Source organism: Phaenicophaeus curvirostris, chromosome 5 (genome assembly GCF_032191515.1).
Source record: "Phaenicophaeus curvirostris isolate KB17595 chromosome 5, BPBGC_Pcur_1.0, whole genome shotgun sequence".
NCBI lineage: Eukaryota > Metazoa > Chordata > Aves > Cuculiformes > Cuculidae > Phaenicophaeus > Phaenicophaeus curvirostris.
In genome coordinates, this window is record NC_091396.1 from 67,551,163 (window position 1) to 67,565,986 (window position 14,824).

A 14,824-nucleotide genomic window follows, 5' to 3' on the forward strand; every position below is an offset into this window, starting at 1 on the left:
CTACATATTTTCATATTAACATCCACGTTTCAGGCAGCAAGAGGAGCAGGCGGCTACTTCGCCGCCGGTACCTCACGGAGGTCACCCCTCATCAGTGGAATTTTAATTAAAACACAAAAATGTAGGGGAATTGGAAAGACGGGTTTAGATCCTTTGTGAGTACGGACAAGCCCGGTTAAACCCAAAACACGCTGCCTTCAGTTAGTTACAGCTTTCACACAGCAAATGCTTTCCAAAAGATATATTTCTTATTCAAATAAGTGTCAAGAGAAAGAAAAAACTTTTTTTGTTAAATGAATGTCTTAAAAAATAAATCAACTTTAAGGTGATTAAAAGGAAAAACCGTAACACTGTAATTTGGAAATAAAACTGACCCACAAAACCTTCCAATTCATTTCCAAAAAAAATCAATCACTGCTTGGCTGAATAATCGATTCTGTCAGAGCCTTCTATCTTTAAATAATTTTCTATAAGTCCTAATACTTTCTACCACCTCTCAGTTCCAGGTTTTCCATTCTTTCATGCAAGTTTTAAATTTGTCAGAAGCGATGTCTTCCAAATCCGATTAAACAAAAACAACAGAAAATATTAAACTGCTAGAAGTGTAAAAATAATTCCTAAATTTAGCCCGTTGTTCCTCTCCTGTATTTTTATTTCTCTAAAGCGACAATCGCATCATTTCACATGCACAAAACGGGCAAGCAAGGAACTGTCGTGTTGGTGTTAAAACTAAAAAGCGGGGCAGATCTTCATAGTGGCCGTAATAACAGGGACAATTTTCATTAAAAAATAATCAGAACCAAATATTCCAAACCTTTAGCAACTCCTTGCAGGAGTTTTTAATACAATGCAAGCGAGTTGTGCTGTGACGCTGCACCTGGCAGTAAGCACGCAAGGGCAGTGCCACTTCCAGCTCCCCAAATACGCTGTAAAATTCAGAATATTAAACTAAATAATGCTGACTTAATCACGCGCATTACCCAATAGTAAAAGAAATCACTTTAAACGCCTGTAGAAATATTTAGGAATTACTTAAGCAATCCCAGTGAGCACATTTTGGAGCTGATGCACTGCTATATGAAAGGTGATATGCAAAAAAGCAACTCCTCTCCCGCAGAGGAAGATGCACCCAGGCAAACGGATCGAAGGTTAAGCGAGCTCAGGGCTCTTGGGCTGTGCAGGATTTGTCTGTCCCCCCCATTTATTCCTGCTTTTATTTCTAGGTTGCATTTGCTTTCTGGGAAGGTTTCCCCGAGGAGCGATGCAGCTCTGGAAATGGGTGGGAGAAAACCGCTTTTGTCAAAATAATCTTGCCCCGTCTCATCCTGAAGCGCCCCGATATCATTTTGGATTTCCATGTTTGCAGCCCACAAACATGCCCTATTTTCCCTGCAAAAGAACATCAGAAATTGTTTGTATGGGTTGCAATAATCCTCTCAAATATGGGTCAGGCAGAGGTTAAGAGCAGCCAGAACTTGCACATCAAAGACGAGCGGGGTTAACAAAACCCCCAACCATGTGCGCATCCCAATTGTTCCCTTCTCTGCCAAGGTTAGAGGTCCGGGGAGAACCGATGGGCTCCCCCCATCACCACCAGCAGCACCTCCACCACGGGAAGGCGGCCGCCACCGAGGTTTGCCCTGGTCCTTGGGTACCGCCGGCAGGCAACTGCCCATCCGCCTCCGCCGGGAGCTGCAATTAAACCAAGTTCACGGTTTCCCAATAGGTGAAGCTCATCCTGTTAATTTAAACAGACCATCTGCATCTTTCGAGAACGACAAACTTCATTAGTTCTGGTTAGTTAAACCGAGCGGTGATTTGTGATAATGAGCCTGAACAACCTGTCATGTCTCTGTGAGGGCAAGGGCGCAGTTTTTATTATTACTGTTATTATTATTTAACAGAAAGAGAGAGAGAAAAAAAAAAAAAGAGAGAGAGGGACCTTTTGTGCGGGAAAGAAGGTCAAATTCAGATTAAACCGCTGTCGGGTTAATCAGAGGAACTAATTACAGCTGGAAAGGAAGGGGGGGAACCCTAGTCCGAAGGGCAGAGGTGAACGGAGAGAGGCTCTAGAAACGTCCCGAGCCGACGAGGAAGCGCATCCCGCGACCGAGAAAACCCCTTCGATGACTTTACCTGCAAACCGTGTAAAAAAGCAAAGAGGCGGCAGCTGCTCCCACCAAGCTGCAGAGGAGATGGACTCGGTAGGCGGGGGAGCCGACGGGCAGCAGCCCCGTGGCCAGTTTGGCCAGCAGAGTGAACAGGGGGTAGCCGGGAGGGTGGGCGACCTACGGAAAAGGGGTTGAAAAAGGGTAAAATTCTTTGCAATCACAAGAAAAAGCAGCACGCCGGGATCCAGCGGCAGAAGGTGGGGAGACGGATCTGCGAGCGGTGCCTCTCCCCATCCCAGCCTTTCGGACCAACTTTAACTCCGCAAACATTTTTTTCCCTTAGTGGATTTGGCTCCTCGCCTCGCCCATAATAATGAGGCGGTGAGAAAAGGAGGTGCCACGTTTCATTAGTGTGCCTTAAAGGGCTCCTTGTTTGGGTTCACAGTATATTAGGGTCATTCAAAAGGCTGTTTTTTTTAAAAAAAAAGCAGCTTCTCAACTATTTTATTGGTTCGCAAGTTGAAAGACCACACTGCTATCGGATTACCACCGCGCTGACAGTCCTAAGGTCTTGCCTAAAGGGATCATGCACCATAATAAAGTTTATTAAATAATAAAACTTATTAAAATTGTTAACCCGATTTATTTTATTCTCCCCAGCTTATACAAAATTTGGGTTGATAATAAGCCAGCTACTGTATATACAGTAAAGCCTTTGCTTTATAATTTAGTTTAATTGGATTTAAAACTTGAAGTAAATTGTCGCGTGCTGTACTTATAAGTTAGTAAAAACTGTGGTTTGAAAATAAATTAATCTACTTTACTCCATGCTTAATTAAACTTCCTTAATTCCTAAAACTGTTAATGAGAGCATTGATTAAACAATAAAACTAATACTTACTCCAAGCTCATATGCGGCTGTGATCAGCTCCCCTGTGAAAAAATAATGTAAAACCAATAATTACTATTAGGAAATGACACTCCTCCAAAGTTTTCAAAATCCAAATGCTTGCATTGGGGTTTTGCATTAATTTGACTGGATAAAACTGTAAATCTGTAGAGATTTAACAGCATGAAATTTTCTAAGAATATTTTCTCCCTCTGATGTCATTGCACAAAATATCTTTTGTATGTTTTTCGTGCGACTTTTATGAACAGATAAGTGAAAATATAGGTAGGCTCGAGTAAAGAATGGCCCGAGATATTCCAAACGCAGACATTTGTGCGGGCGTATTCTTAATTTAAAACCAATTTACTCAATAACTCTCAAGCACCACAGTTTGCAACGCTTAAGCTGCATTGTCTCTTCAACAACCCAGTTATTTCTCATTATAGCAACCTCAATGCTTCAGAGTTTTAAAGAGGGAAAAATCATTAATTGTGCAAATCTGCATCCATGTATTCAGGAACACTGCCCTTCCTCGATGCTGAAGTGATTCTTGCAGCATCTGCTTTGCAAGTGACTCTTTCACCTGTCGGTGGATGCTGCCTCCAGCAGCCGCTCCCATTAGAAACACCAGTTAGATTTTTGCATTTCAGGACAAATAACTGCCACAAAAAGATCCACGTTAGCATCACAGTTAACAATATTTGGCATTTTCAGAGCACGACACTGAAGCATTATGCAATGCTCCCAAACAGCGTACATTAAATATATTCCATGGGCAAAACGACACATTCGGGGATGAACGCTACAACCAAGGTGTGACAAAATTAAAAATTATGGCTGTTTTTACTTCTTTCCCTCAAATTTCAAGAAGCAATTTTGCAGAGGCTGGTCTTACCAGTCCTGCTAATTTTGCAAGTGCCAAGGTCACAGCAGCTTTGTCCCAGCGTTAGGTGGTAAAGACACAAATTAAAGGTCACCGTTGGCTTTAAATGCTAAATTAACAATGTTTTAAATTACCTTATCGCATCCTTACCAGCCAAGGTAAAGGAGGAGGATTGCACAAATGGCACCTTTAAATCTTTACATTACAGGAAATAATTAATTTTAAAGGGGAGATGCAAGTCAACTCACGACTGCTGTTAGCATCTACGGCCACGCAGGACACCAAGACCACAACCCTGCCACTTTCTGCACAAAAGCCCCTCAGATGTGGATTTTACCATGATTGCAAACACCACCTATTTTTATTGCTACTCTGCATTAGGGTAAGTTTCAGCCTAGCACAAGACAGCCTGAAAAAAAAAACAGATGCAATGAGAAACTGTCAATAGAATCATAGAACAGTTTGGGTTGGAAGGGACCTCAAAGCCCATCCAGTTTCACCCATGGGCAGGGACGCCTCCCACTGGATCAGGGGCTCCAAGCCCCATCCAACCTGGCCTTGGACATCTCCAGGGATGGGGCAGCCACCCCTGCTCTGCGCAACCTTGGCCTCCCCACCCTCACAGGAAACATTTCTTCCTGAGATCACATCTTGATCTCCCCTCTTTCAGCTCCAAACCCTTCCCTCTCGTCCTATCCCTGCTCTCCCTGATAAAGAGCCACCTCCTCAGCTTTCCTGTAAGTCCCCATACCTGTGCATTCCAAGCCAACCCCTTTAATCTCCAGGAATTCCAATATTTCCAGGGATGGAAAGCACCTGATCCCCCTGCATGCGGCAAAAGGCGATGTTAAAAAAGGAAACCTTAAACTCAGCACCACAGGGGCTCCCCAGCATGCCAGTACAGCAGTGGATGCTCATTACATCACAGGGATGTTGGTCCCAAGTGAGGAGGGACAGCTTCACCTTCATTAAAGCCCTTCTGGGATGTGTGCATCTCAAATGGCTAAAGATTAAGTTCCTCGATGTTGTTATGATATTGGTTCACATCACAGTCAAGAATAAACCCAAAGCAGCGCAGACACAAACCAACCAGAGAGTTGCAATAAATAAGAGGGCTGGAGCACCTCCCATCCGAGGACAGGCTGAGGGAGTTGGGGTTGTTCAGCCTGGAGAAGAGAAGGCTCCAGGGAGACCTTACAGAGACCTTCCAGCACCTGAAGGGGCTACAAGAAAGCCAGAGAGGGGCTGTTTATAAAGGCTTGTAGTGATAGGACGAGAGGCAATGGGTAAAAACTGGAGAGGGGCAGATTTAGACTAGACATAAGGAGAAATTTCTTCACAATGAGTGGGGAAGCCCTGGCCCAGGTTGCCCACAGAAGCTGTGGCTGCCCCATCCCTGGAGGGGTTCAAGGCCAGGTTGGATGAGGCTTGGAGCCCCTGATCCAGTGGGAGGTGTCCCTGCCCATGGCAGAGGTTGGAACTGGATGATCTTTAAGGTCCCTTCCAACCCAAACTATTCTATGATTCTATGGTGGATGCCATTGCCAAGCTTTGAAAGCCAGCAGCACAACCTTGCCTTGTAAGGATTAAGGGGAAAAAAAAGTAAGAAAACAGGAACAAATAAGCTCCCAGGCTGCAGTCCTGTTGAATTCCACTGGGAAAACCAAAAGGAGCATGTAACACCCACCATTCGAGATAAAGTTAATTCTCCATCTCCCACCCACGTACTGGGGCGGCACCGACAGCCTCTATGGGCTATGAAAGCACAGAGCCCGATTATTAAACAGCAAAACACACACAGGAAAGCTAAGGCATCCCCAAAGGTGATTTCAATCTATTCCTCATAACAGAACATGACCCGTAGCATCTTCAGATGCCGGCTCAAACTGAATGGTTCATAGAATCATAGAATAACCAGGTTGGAAGAGACCCACTGGATCATCGAGTCCAACCATTCCTATCAAACACTAACCCATATCCCTCAGCACCTCGTCCACCCATCCCTTAAACCCCTCCAGGGAAGGGGACTCAACCACTTCCCTGGGCAGCCTGTTCCAGTGCCCAATGACCCTTTCTGTGAAGAATTTTTTCCTAATGTCCAGCCTAAACCTCCCCTGGTGGAGCTTGAGGCCATTCCCTCTTGTCCTGTCCCCTATCACTTGGGAGAAGAGCCCAGCTCCCTCCTCTCCACAACCTCCTTTCAGGTAGTTGGAGAGAGCAATGAGGTCTCCCCTCAGCCTCCTCTTCTCCAGGCTAAACAACCCCAGTTCGTTCCTGTATAAGCTTGGTGTGAAAACATTTTGGACTGTCCAGCTTGATCCCCCCGTCAAGGCGTTGAGGCTACAGGTCCAATGCTGCCTGGAACCCAATTTATCCCCCGCAAGGTTGGGAGTTGATGTGTGAAACATCGGAGGGAAGGTTTGGGTTGCATTTGTGGGGTTTTTTTTTCTTTTAAGTTGAGTTTATTTTATCCCTTTTTGAGCTGTTTTAACATCAGTGGATGTTTCTGAATTAACTCTAAAATTCGTTCTCTCATTTCTTTATTATAAGTTACACAAGAAAGCTGGCAATGAAAATACCTATTGCCTTTTACATTTTAGGATTACGGCAAACTTCAGGAACAATTAAACATATACAGATAGCTTAAAAAAATATAATAAAAGGCTCCCTGCCTGAAAGCAGATACAGCAAATCCTTAAGCACCTCTTCACTCACACAAGTATCTTCAGTGGTAGAATCGTGAGCCGTATGCTCCAGCATGAGCAAGTTAATCACCTCGAGAGGGGCCATGTAGCCACTTTCCAGGGGGCTCTGGACAGGTAGCAGCTCTGGAGTATCCCGTAATCTGCTCCAGCCAAGCGGAACCGGGGGAATAAGCTAAACAATGTCTTAAATGGATAGACATGGATCTGTGAAAGCGAGTCCAGAGGAGGCCACGAAGATGATCTGAAGGCTGGAGCACCTCCCACATGAGGATAGGCTGAGAGAGTTGGGTTTGTTCGGCTTGGAGAAGGCTGCAAGGAGACCTTACAGCAGCTTCCAGCACTGAAAGGGGCTCCAGGAAAGCTGGGGAGGGGCTCTTGATCAGGGAGTGCAAGGACATGATGAAAGGGAATGGTTCTAAGCTGAAAGACGGGAGGTTTAGATGAGGTCTTAGGAAGAAACGTTTTCCTATGAGAGTGGTGAGGCAGTAGCACAGGTTGTCCAGCAAAGTGGCTGCCCCATCCCTGGAGGTGTTGAAGGCCAGGTTGGATGGGGCTTGGAGCAACGTGATCTAGTGGTAGATGTCCCTGCCCATGGCAGGGGTGAAACTGGATGATCTTTAAGGTCCCTCCCAACCTGAACCATTCTATAATTCTATGATTAACAGAAGATGCTGTGGTGGCTGTGGGCTGGGACAGGCACAAGAGATCAGCAGGACCAAGCCCATGTCTGTTCAGCTCCAACAAATACATGCAGCTCAGAGAGTAGATTCAGAAGAAAATAAACAAGGCCCCCAAAATAAGGGGAGATGGGAAGCGTGGTCATGGGCTATGTGGGGGACACTGTGCCCAGAGATTTCCTCCAATATAATTTCCTCTAATGTGGGTTGCTGGAAGCCTGTTGAAGCATCCAGTCCCTCAAACTGACCATTCTTGGGCATCTCCGCGCTGCATCCATTTACAGTCAGCATCCTTCACACCTCTGACAGAAGTTATTAGCAGAGGAGCAATGCACACTGCACATATACAGAATCATAGAATCATTAAGGTTGGAAAAGACGTCTAAGATCATCAAGTCCAACCTTCAACACAACACCACCATGCCTACTAAACCAAATCCCAAAGTACCACATCTACTTTTTTGAACACCTCCAGGGATGGTGACTCCACCGCCACCCTGGGCAGCTTCCTCCAGTGCCTCACCACTCTCTTGGTAAAGAAATTTCTCCTGCTATCCAATCTAAACCTCCCCCGGTGGGGAGGCCTTTTCCTCTCGTCCTATCACTTGCTACTTGGGAGAAGAGACCAGCACCCACCACACCACAGCCTCCTTTCAGGGAGCCGTAGAGAGTGATGAGGTTTCCCCTCAGCCTCCTCTTCTCCAAATATACCTGCATCTCTGTACACAGAGCTGCTGTGCTAGGAAGAACCAGGATGCTTTCAGAAATCAAGAAAAGAGCAATCCCCCTCCTGCCTCCGATGGGATATAATAATCACAGTAACCCAGGGAAAATGGGGTGAAGCCATGCCCGTGCTGCTTGGCTCCTCGCTGTAGCTACCACGCTAATTCACATCAAGCAAAGAATGAATCCCAGCATTGATTTATCACCTCATCAGCAGAGCCTGCATCCCACTTTGTAAAGGCTGCTAATGGTTATTTGCACCCCAGAGGCAAAACCCAAGCTGGAGTACAATTAAAAACCAGGTTCCTGAGGCTTCATGCAGCAGGAATGGCTGCGAGCACAGGTACCCTACGCATTCACAGACGCTCATTTCCCATCAGGGAGCACTTTAAAAGACAAAATGGCAATAACTGTAAATATATCGGTCAGCACGTATTAACTGATAGAGCCAGAAGGAGCAAAGCCAGCCCTTTTGCAAACCTGGGAGCAGAAGCAGAAGACATGAGGGCGTACACTGGCCAGACCACCTGGGGCACGCCTGCATGTCTCATCCGAGTGCAGGATGCAGGCTCTGTGGAGGAGGGATTTAAAAAGAAATCCTTTTAGTACAGCTCTGACAACAGGGTTCCTCTGATCCAAACGTGGCAACAGGGAAAATGGACAACATAGGGTTAGAGCCAGCTAACCAGGATGAGCCTGGTGTAATGAAACACGGCTCCATCCTGGTGTCTTTACATAGAATCACAGCCTCAGAGTGGTCTGGGTTGGAAGGGACCTTGAATATCACCCAGTTGCAACCCACCTCCCACTGGATCAGGGGCTCCAAGCCCCATCCAACCTGGTCTTAAATACCTCCAGGGATGGGGCAGCCACCACTGCTCTGGGTAACCTGGGTGAGGACTCACGTTAAGCTTCTCATCCACCAGTACCCACATCAAATAACTCACGTGAATCACTGCTCAACCTTACATCGGTGTATGAAGAGCTGAACACACTCTACTTTAAACCCAGCTAAAGAAAACCACCCTGCTTTTACCAAGCAGCACTGCCATCCACGTAACTCTAAACAAATCTAACAGCTAATTTTAAAGAATTGTAGTTAAAACATGTATCTCCCTCTCCGCACACATACTGAAGCTGTAAAATACATGCATCCATTAAAAGCCCATTTATTTATAATGAATTTTACGCATTGTGTGGATCTGAAACCAGACAGCCACGAGACACAGAATTAAACAGACCCACTCAATGCTCTCCTGGGATACAAAAGAAGGAAAGTTAGCCAAGTACTTACTCCATGATAAAAATAAAAACAAAGCATCCCCTAGAAAATCCAAGCCTATCCCCAAATCCCAGCTGCACACGTGATACAGAAGGAAGGTAGTTTTTAAGCAAGACCATATGAAACCAGTAAAACCACAGCTCGGGGTGGCCAGAAGGCTCCAGGACCATAGGGTGATCATGTTGCACCCACCCCAAGCGGGTGAGCCCCCCCAGGGGTGATCACGATGCACCAGGCACTCCAATATAGGGTGTCTGTGATGCACATGACCCTTGTGAGGAGGCTGCAATGCACCAGCTCCTATAGGGTACCTATGAAGCCAGAAACCCTATGGGGTTACAGCAATTCACCAGACCCTATGGTGGGGTGCAACCCTACAGGGTGACAACAGGGCACCAGCCCCGATGGGGACCAAACCCCTACGCAGTGACAGCAAGGCACCAGCTCCCATGGGGTGACAATAGCCCTACGGGGTGACAGCAACACCGCAGGCTCTATAGGGTCTGCAGCCCTATGGGGTGACAGCAATGCACCAGCCCCTATGAAGCAACCAACCAATCCCATGGGGTGGCAACAAGTCTTATGAGGTGACAGCAAAGCACCAGCTCCTATGGAGTGAGCAACGCTATGAGGTGACAATAATGCACCAGCACCTAGAGAGCGAGCACTCTTAGGGGGTGACAGCAGCACACCAGCCTCTATGCAGTTAGCAACCCTACAGGGTGACAGCAACACTATGGGGTGACAGCAATGCTATGGGATGTCAGCAAAGCATTAGTCCCTATGGCGAATGCAACCCTGTGGGGTGACAGCCACGCAACAGACCTTATGAAGAGAGCAATCCTATAGAGAGACAGCAAAGCATCAGCCTCTATAGGGTAACAGTAATCCTGTTGAGTGGCAGCAGGGTGACAGCAATCCTACGGGATGACAGCAGCCCTGTGGGGTGACAGCAAGGCTCCAGCCCTGTGGGGTGACAGCAGCCCTGTGGGGTGACAGCAAGGCACCAGCCCTACGGGGTGATAGCAAGGCTCCAGCCCTGTGGGGTGACAGCAACCCTGTGGGTTGACAGCAGCCCTATGGGGTGACAGTAAGGCACCAACCCCTATGGGGTGACAGCAACCCTGTGGGGTGGCAGCAGTGTGCCAGCTCTTGTGGGGTGACAGCAGCCCTGTGGGATGACAGCAAGGCTCCAGCCCTGTGGGGTGACAGCAACCCTGTGGGGTAGCAACAACTCCGTGAGGTGACAGCAGCCCTACGAGGTGGCAGCAAGGCACCAGCCCCGATGGAATGAGAACAATCCTGTGGGGTGGCAGCAAGCCACCAGCCCCTATGGGGTGACAGCAACACTGTAGGGTGACAGCAGCCCTATGGGGTGACAGTAAGGCACCAACCCCTATGGGGTGACAGCAACCCTGTGGGGTGGCAGCAATGTGCCAGCTCTTGTGGGGTGACAGCAACCCTGTGGGGTAGCAACAAACCTGTGGAGTGACAGCAGCCCTGTGGGGTGACAGTAAGGCACCAACCCCTATGGGGTGACAGCAACCTTGTGGGGAGGCAGCAGTGTGCCAGCTCCTGTGGGGTGACAGCAGCCCTGTGAGATGACAGCAAGGCTCCAGCCCTGTGGGGTGACAGCAACCCTGTAGGGTGACAGCAGCCCTATGGGGTGACAGTAAGGCACCAACCCCTATGGGGTGACAGCAACCCTGCGGGGTGGCAGCAATGTCACAACTCTTGTGGGGTGACAGCAACCCTGTGGGATGACAGCAAGGCTCCAGCCCTGTGGGGTGACAGCAACCCTGTGGGGTAGCAACAACTCTGTGGGGTGACAGCAACCCTGTGGGGTAGCAACAACTCTGTGGGGTGACAGCAACCCTACGGGGTGGCAGCAAGGCACCAGCCCCTATGGAATGACAGCAGCCCTGTGGGGTGGCAGCAACCCTGTGGGGTGGCAGCAACACGCCAGGTCCTGTGGGGTGACAGAAACCCTGTGGGATGGCAGCAAGGCACCAACTCCTGTGGGGTAACAGCAAACCTGTGGAGTGACAGCAACCCTGTGGGGTGACAGCAACCCTGTGGGGTGACAGCAAGGCACCAGCCCCTATGGGGTGACAGTAATCCCGTGGGGTGGCAGCAATGTGCCAGCTCTTACAGGTTGGCAGCACCCCTGTGGGGTGGCAGCAGCCCTATGGAATGACAGCAACCCTACAGGGTGATAACAAAACACCAACTCCTACGGGGGGCGGTGCTGTAAACCCTATGGGGTGACAGCCCCTATGGGCTCAGCATCCCTTGCCGGCGCCCGCGACGCCCCAAAGGCTCCCCCCGCCCTCCCCGAGGGGGCAGCCCCGTGTGCCCCGTGCGGGCTGGCGGCGCTGGGTACGTTACCCGCATCCCCGCCGGGCAGGGCTGGCGGCAGGGTGGCCGCGTACAGCGCCGCGGCGGCAGCGCCCAGCGCCCCGGCCCCCCGCGCCGCCACCATGTGCGCCGCCGCGCCACGCGCTTCCGGGTTCGCCCGCGCGCGCCCGCCGGCACCTACCACTCCGCCGCCCCGCGGAGGGGGGGTTGGGGGGGTGGCGAGGAGCAGACCCGCCCCATCCGCTTCCCTCTGAGCCGCTCCCGGGATAGGCCGTCACTAAAAGCGTTCGGAGAAGGAAGAGATGGGGCCGCGGAACAGGTAGAGCGGCCGCGCGCGGCCCCCTGCGGTCTTCTAACGCTCCCCCTGCTGAGAGGAGTTGGTACAGCCGGAGAGGGCGGGGCAGCGCTCGGCTTGGTGAGCGCGGCGGGGCAGGAGCAGGGCGGGACCACCGCAGATTTGGGGGGCGGCGGGGGGGAAGCTGGGCGGGACCATCGCGGGGTTGTGGGGGGAGCTGAGGCTGGAGCTGGGGCTGCAGTTGGAGCTGGAGCTGGGGCTGGAGATGGGCTGGTTCTGGGGATGGAGCTGAGATTGGAGCTGGGGCTGGAGCCGAGGCTGGTTCTAGGGCTGGTTCTGGCGCTGAGGCTGGTTCTGGTGCTGGAGCTGGAGCTGGGGCTGCTGCTTCTGGGGCTGCTGCTGCTGGGGCTGGAGCTGGTTTGGGGGCTGGAGCTGGAGCTGGAGCTGGGGCTGGTTCTGGACCTGGGGCTGGAGCTGGGGCTGGGGCTGGGGCTGGGGCTGGGCTGAGCTCTAGACCTTGTAAAACACCAACATAGAATCATAGAATCACTAGGTTGGCAAAGACCCATCGGATCATCGAGTCCAACCATTCCTATCAAACACTAACCCATGTCCCTCAGCACCTCATCCACTCTTCCCTTAAACCCCTCCAGGGAAGGGGACTCAACCCCCTCCCTGGGCAGCCTCTGCCAGTGCCCAGTGACCCTTTCTGTGAAATTTTTTTCCTAATGTTCAGCCTAAACCTCCCCTGGTGGAGCTTGAGGCCATTCCCTCTTGTCCTGTCCCCTGTCCCTTGGGAGAAGAGCCCAGCTCCCTCCTCTCCACAACCTCCTTTCAGGTAGTTGCAGAGAGCAATGAGGTCTCCCCTCAGCCTCCTCTTCTCCAGGCTAAACACCCCCAGCTCTCTCAGCCGTTCCTCATCAGGCCTGTTCTCCAGCCCCTTCACCAGCTTTGTTGCTCTTCTCTGGACTCGCTCCAGAGCCTCAACATCCTTCTTGTGGCGAGGGGCCCACAACTGAACACAGGATTCGAGGAGCGGTCTCACCAGTGCCGAGTACAGGGGGAGAATAACCTCCCTGGACCTGCTGGTCACGCCGTTTCTGATCCAAGCCAAGATGCCATTGGCCTTCTTGGCCACCTGGGCCACTGCTGGCTCATGTTCAGTCTCTGTCAACCAACACCCCCAGGTCCCTCTCCTCCAGGCAGCTTTCTAGACAGACTTCTCCCAGTCTGTAGCTGCTCAGGGTTGTTGTGCCCCAAGAGCAGGACCCGGCATTTGGCCTTGTTAAACCTCCTGCCATTGGACTCAGCCCAGCGGTCCTGCCTGTTCAGATCCCTTTGGAGCCTCCCGACCCTCCAGCAGATCAACACTTCCACCCAGCTTAGTATCATCTGCAAGCTTGCTAAGGGTGCACTTGATGCCTTCATCCAGGTCATTGATACAAACATTGAACAGGGCTGGACCCAGCACTGAGCCCTGGGGAACATCACTTGTAACATGAAAATGATCAGAGATCTGGAACATCTCTCCTATGAGGAGAGGCTGAGTTGTGTTGTCCAGCTTGGAGAAGTCTCCGGCGAGACCTTACTGCTGCCTTTTAGAAGGAGGATGGCAAGAAAATCAGGGGGAGAAGTTTGTAGCAGGGCCTGTAGCAATGGGACAAAGGGTGATGGTTTCAAACTAAAAGAGGAGAGGTTTTGTCTAGATGTTAGGAAGACAATTTTTACAGTGAGGGTGGTGGGGCACCGGCACAGGTTGTCCAGAGAGGTGGTGGCTGCCCCATCCCTGGAAACATTCAAGGTCAGGTTGGATGGGGGTTTGAGCAACTTGATGGAGTTGATGTCCCTGGTCACTGCAGGAGGTTTGGACTAGGTGACCTTCATGGTCCCTTCCAACCCAACCCATTCTACGATTCTGTGAAAACTTACTGTAAATATGCCACACCCAGGCTGGCCAAGCAGTTTCTGCCCACCCTGGGCCACCGCAGGCTCCTCTCGTGCTGCTGGAGCTGGTGCTAGCGGCTGGGTGCTGGCTGGGGTGTGAAGCCCAGGTGGAAGGGTGCACACTACAGCCTGACTCACCATGCCTTGACTCCGCTACAGCTCCACGTCTGCACGTGGTGGCACGTGGATCATCAAGATTTATGTCCCGAGTGGGGTTACGGAAGATGCTGGTGAAGAAAAGGATCGAAGGTGTCAGCATATAGAATATTAAAAGCAGCGATTCCCGCTGCAGGAGTAGTTAAGGAAGGCAAATAGCATCCTGAGACCTATTGATAGAAGACTAAAACACATCCGTGGAAATCATTACAGGGTTGCACAAAAGACCAGCGAGGCCATACCTGGAGAATTGAGAGAGATTAAAGAGAGGCTTTTGATTACAAATGAAAAAGGTATAGAAGAGGGTAACTAGGATAATAAAAAGACTTATGGATTAGATCTAAGTGGTGACGTTAGAAAATTAGGTTTGCATTTATTAAAAAAAATGAGCAGGATTAAGGATTGACACGACTGAAAGACCACGCATCCCGTTCTGGGGACTGGAGAAGCTGGTGCCAAAGGACCCTTTTGAAACTACCGGCACAAAACCCCGTAAGGGCATGAGCTGAAACCGAGAGAGGTATTAAGGGAATTTAGGAAGGTCTTTTTACACACTCTAGCTGGTATGTATGGAGACAGCTAAAGAAGCTGAAGTTGCAACCCGCTCAGGAGTTAATTGGGTTGCTTGAAGGAACTGGTGTTTGAGGTTTATGAACGCCAGCTGAATAACAGCTGGGCCCACGTGGCTGCCTTCCATCCAGGAGGCAAACGCTTGGCTCTGTGGTGACCAAGCGAGCTTCAATACACTCAACTTGTTGGCAGGTTTCTGCCGTTATTGGCTGAGGTTCATTGGGGAGAAGA

General features: G+C 50.2%; 1 protein-coding gene and 1 long non-coding RNA gene across 4 annotated transcripts in view; both read right to left on the minus strand.

Annotated features, from left to right (window-relative positions):
- TMEM260 (transmembrane protein 260) overlaps positions 1 to 11,785 on the minus strand; it is a 39,846-nt gene extending 28,061 nt beyond the window's left edge. For all 3 annotated transcript variants that reach the window (XM_069856829.1, XM_069856830.1, XM_069856828.1), the window contains exons 1-3: positions 11,659 to 11,785; positions 3,013 to 3,044; positions 2,137 to 2,288 (exon numbers count right to left, since the gene is read on the minus strand). In XM_069856829.1, the coding sequence (XP_069712930.1) occupies positions 2,137 to 2,288; positions 3,013 to 3,044; positions 11,659 to 11,752 (278 nt within the window). In that variant the 5' untranslated portion in view covers positions 11,753 to 11,785. The remainder of the gene's footprint in view (positions 1 to 2,136; positions 2,289 to 3,012; positions 3,045 to 11,658) is intronic.
- The window catches only part of LOC138720595 (uncharacterized), a 512,056-nt gene that overhangs the window by 257,971 nt on the left and 239,261 nt on the right, over positions 1 to 14,824 (minus strand). The window lies entirely within an intron of this gene.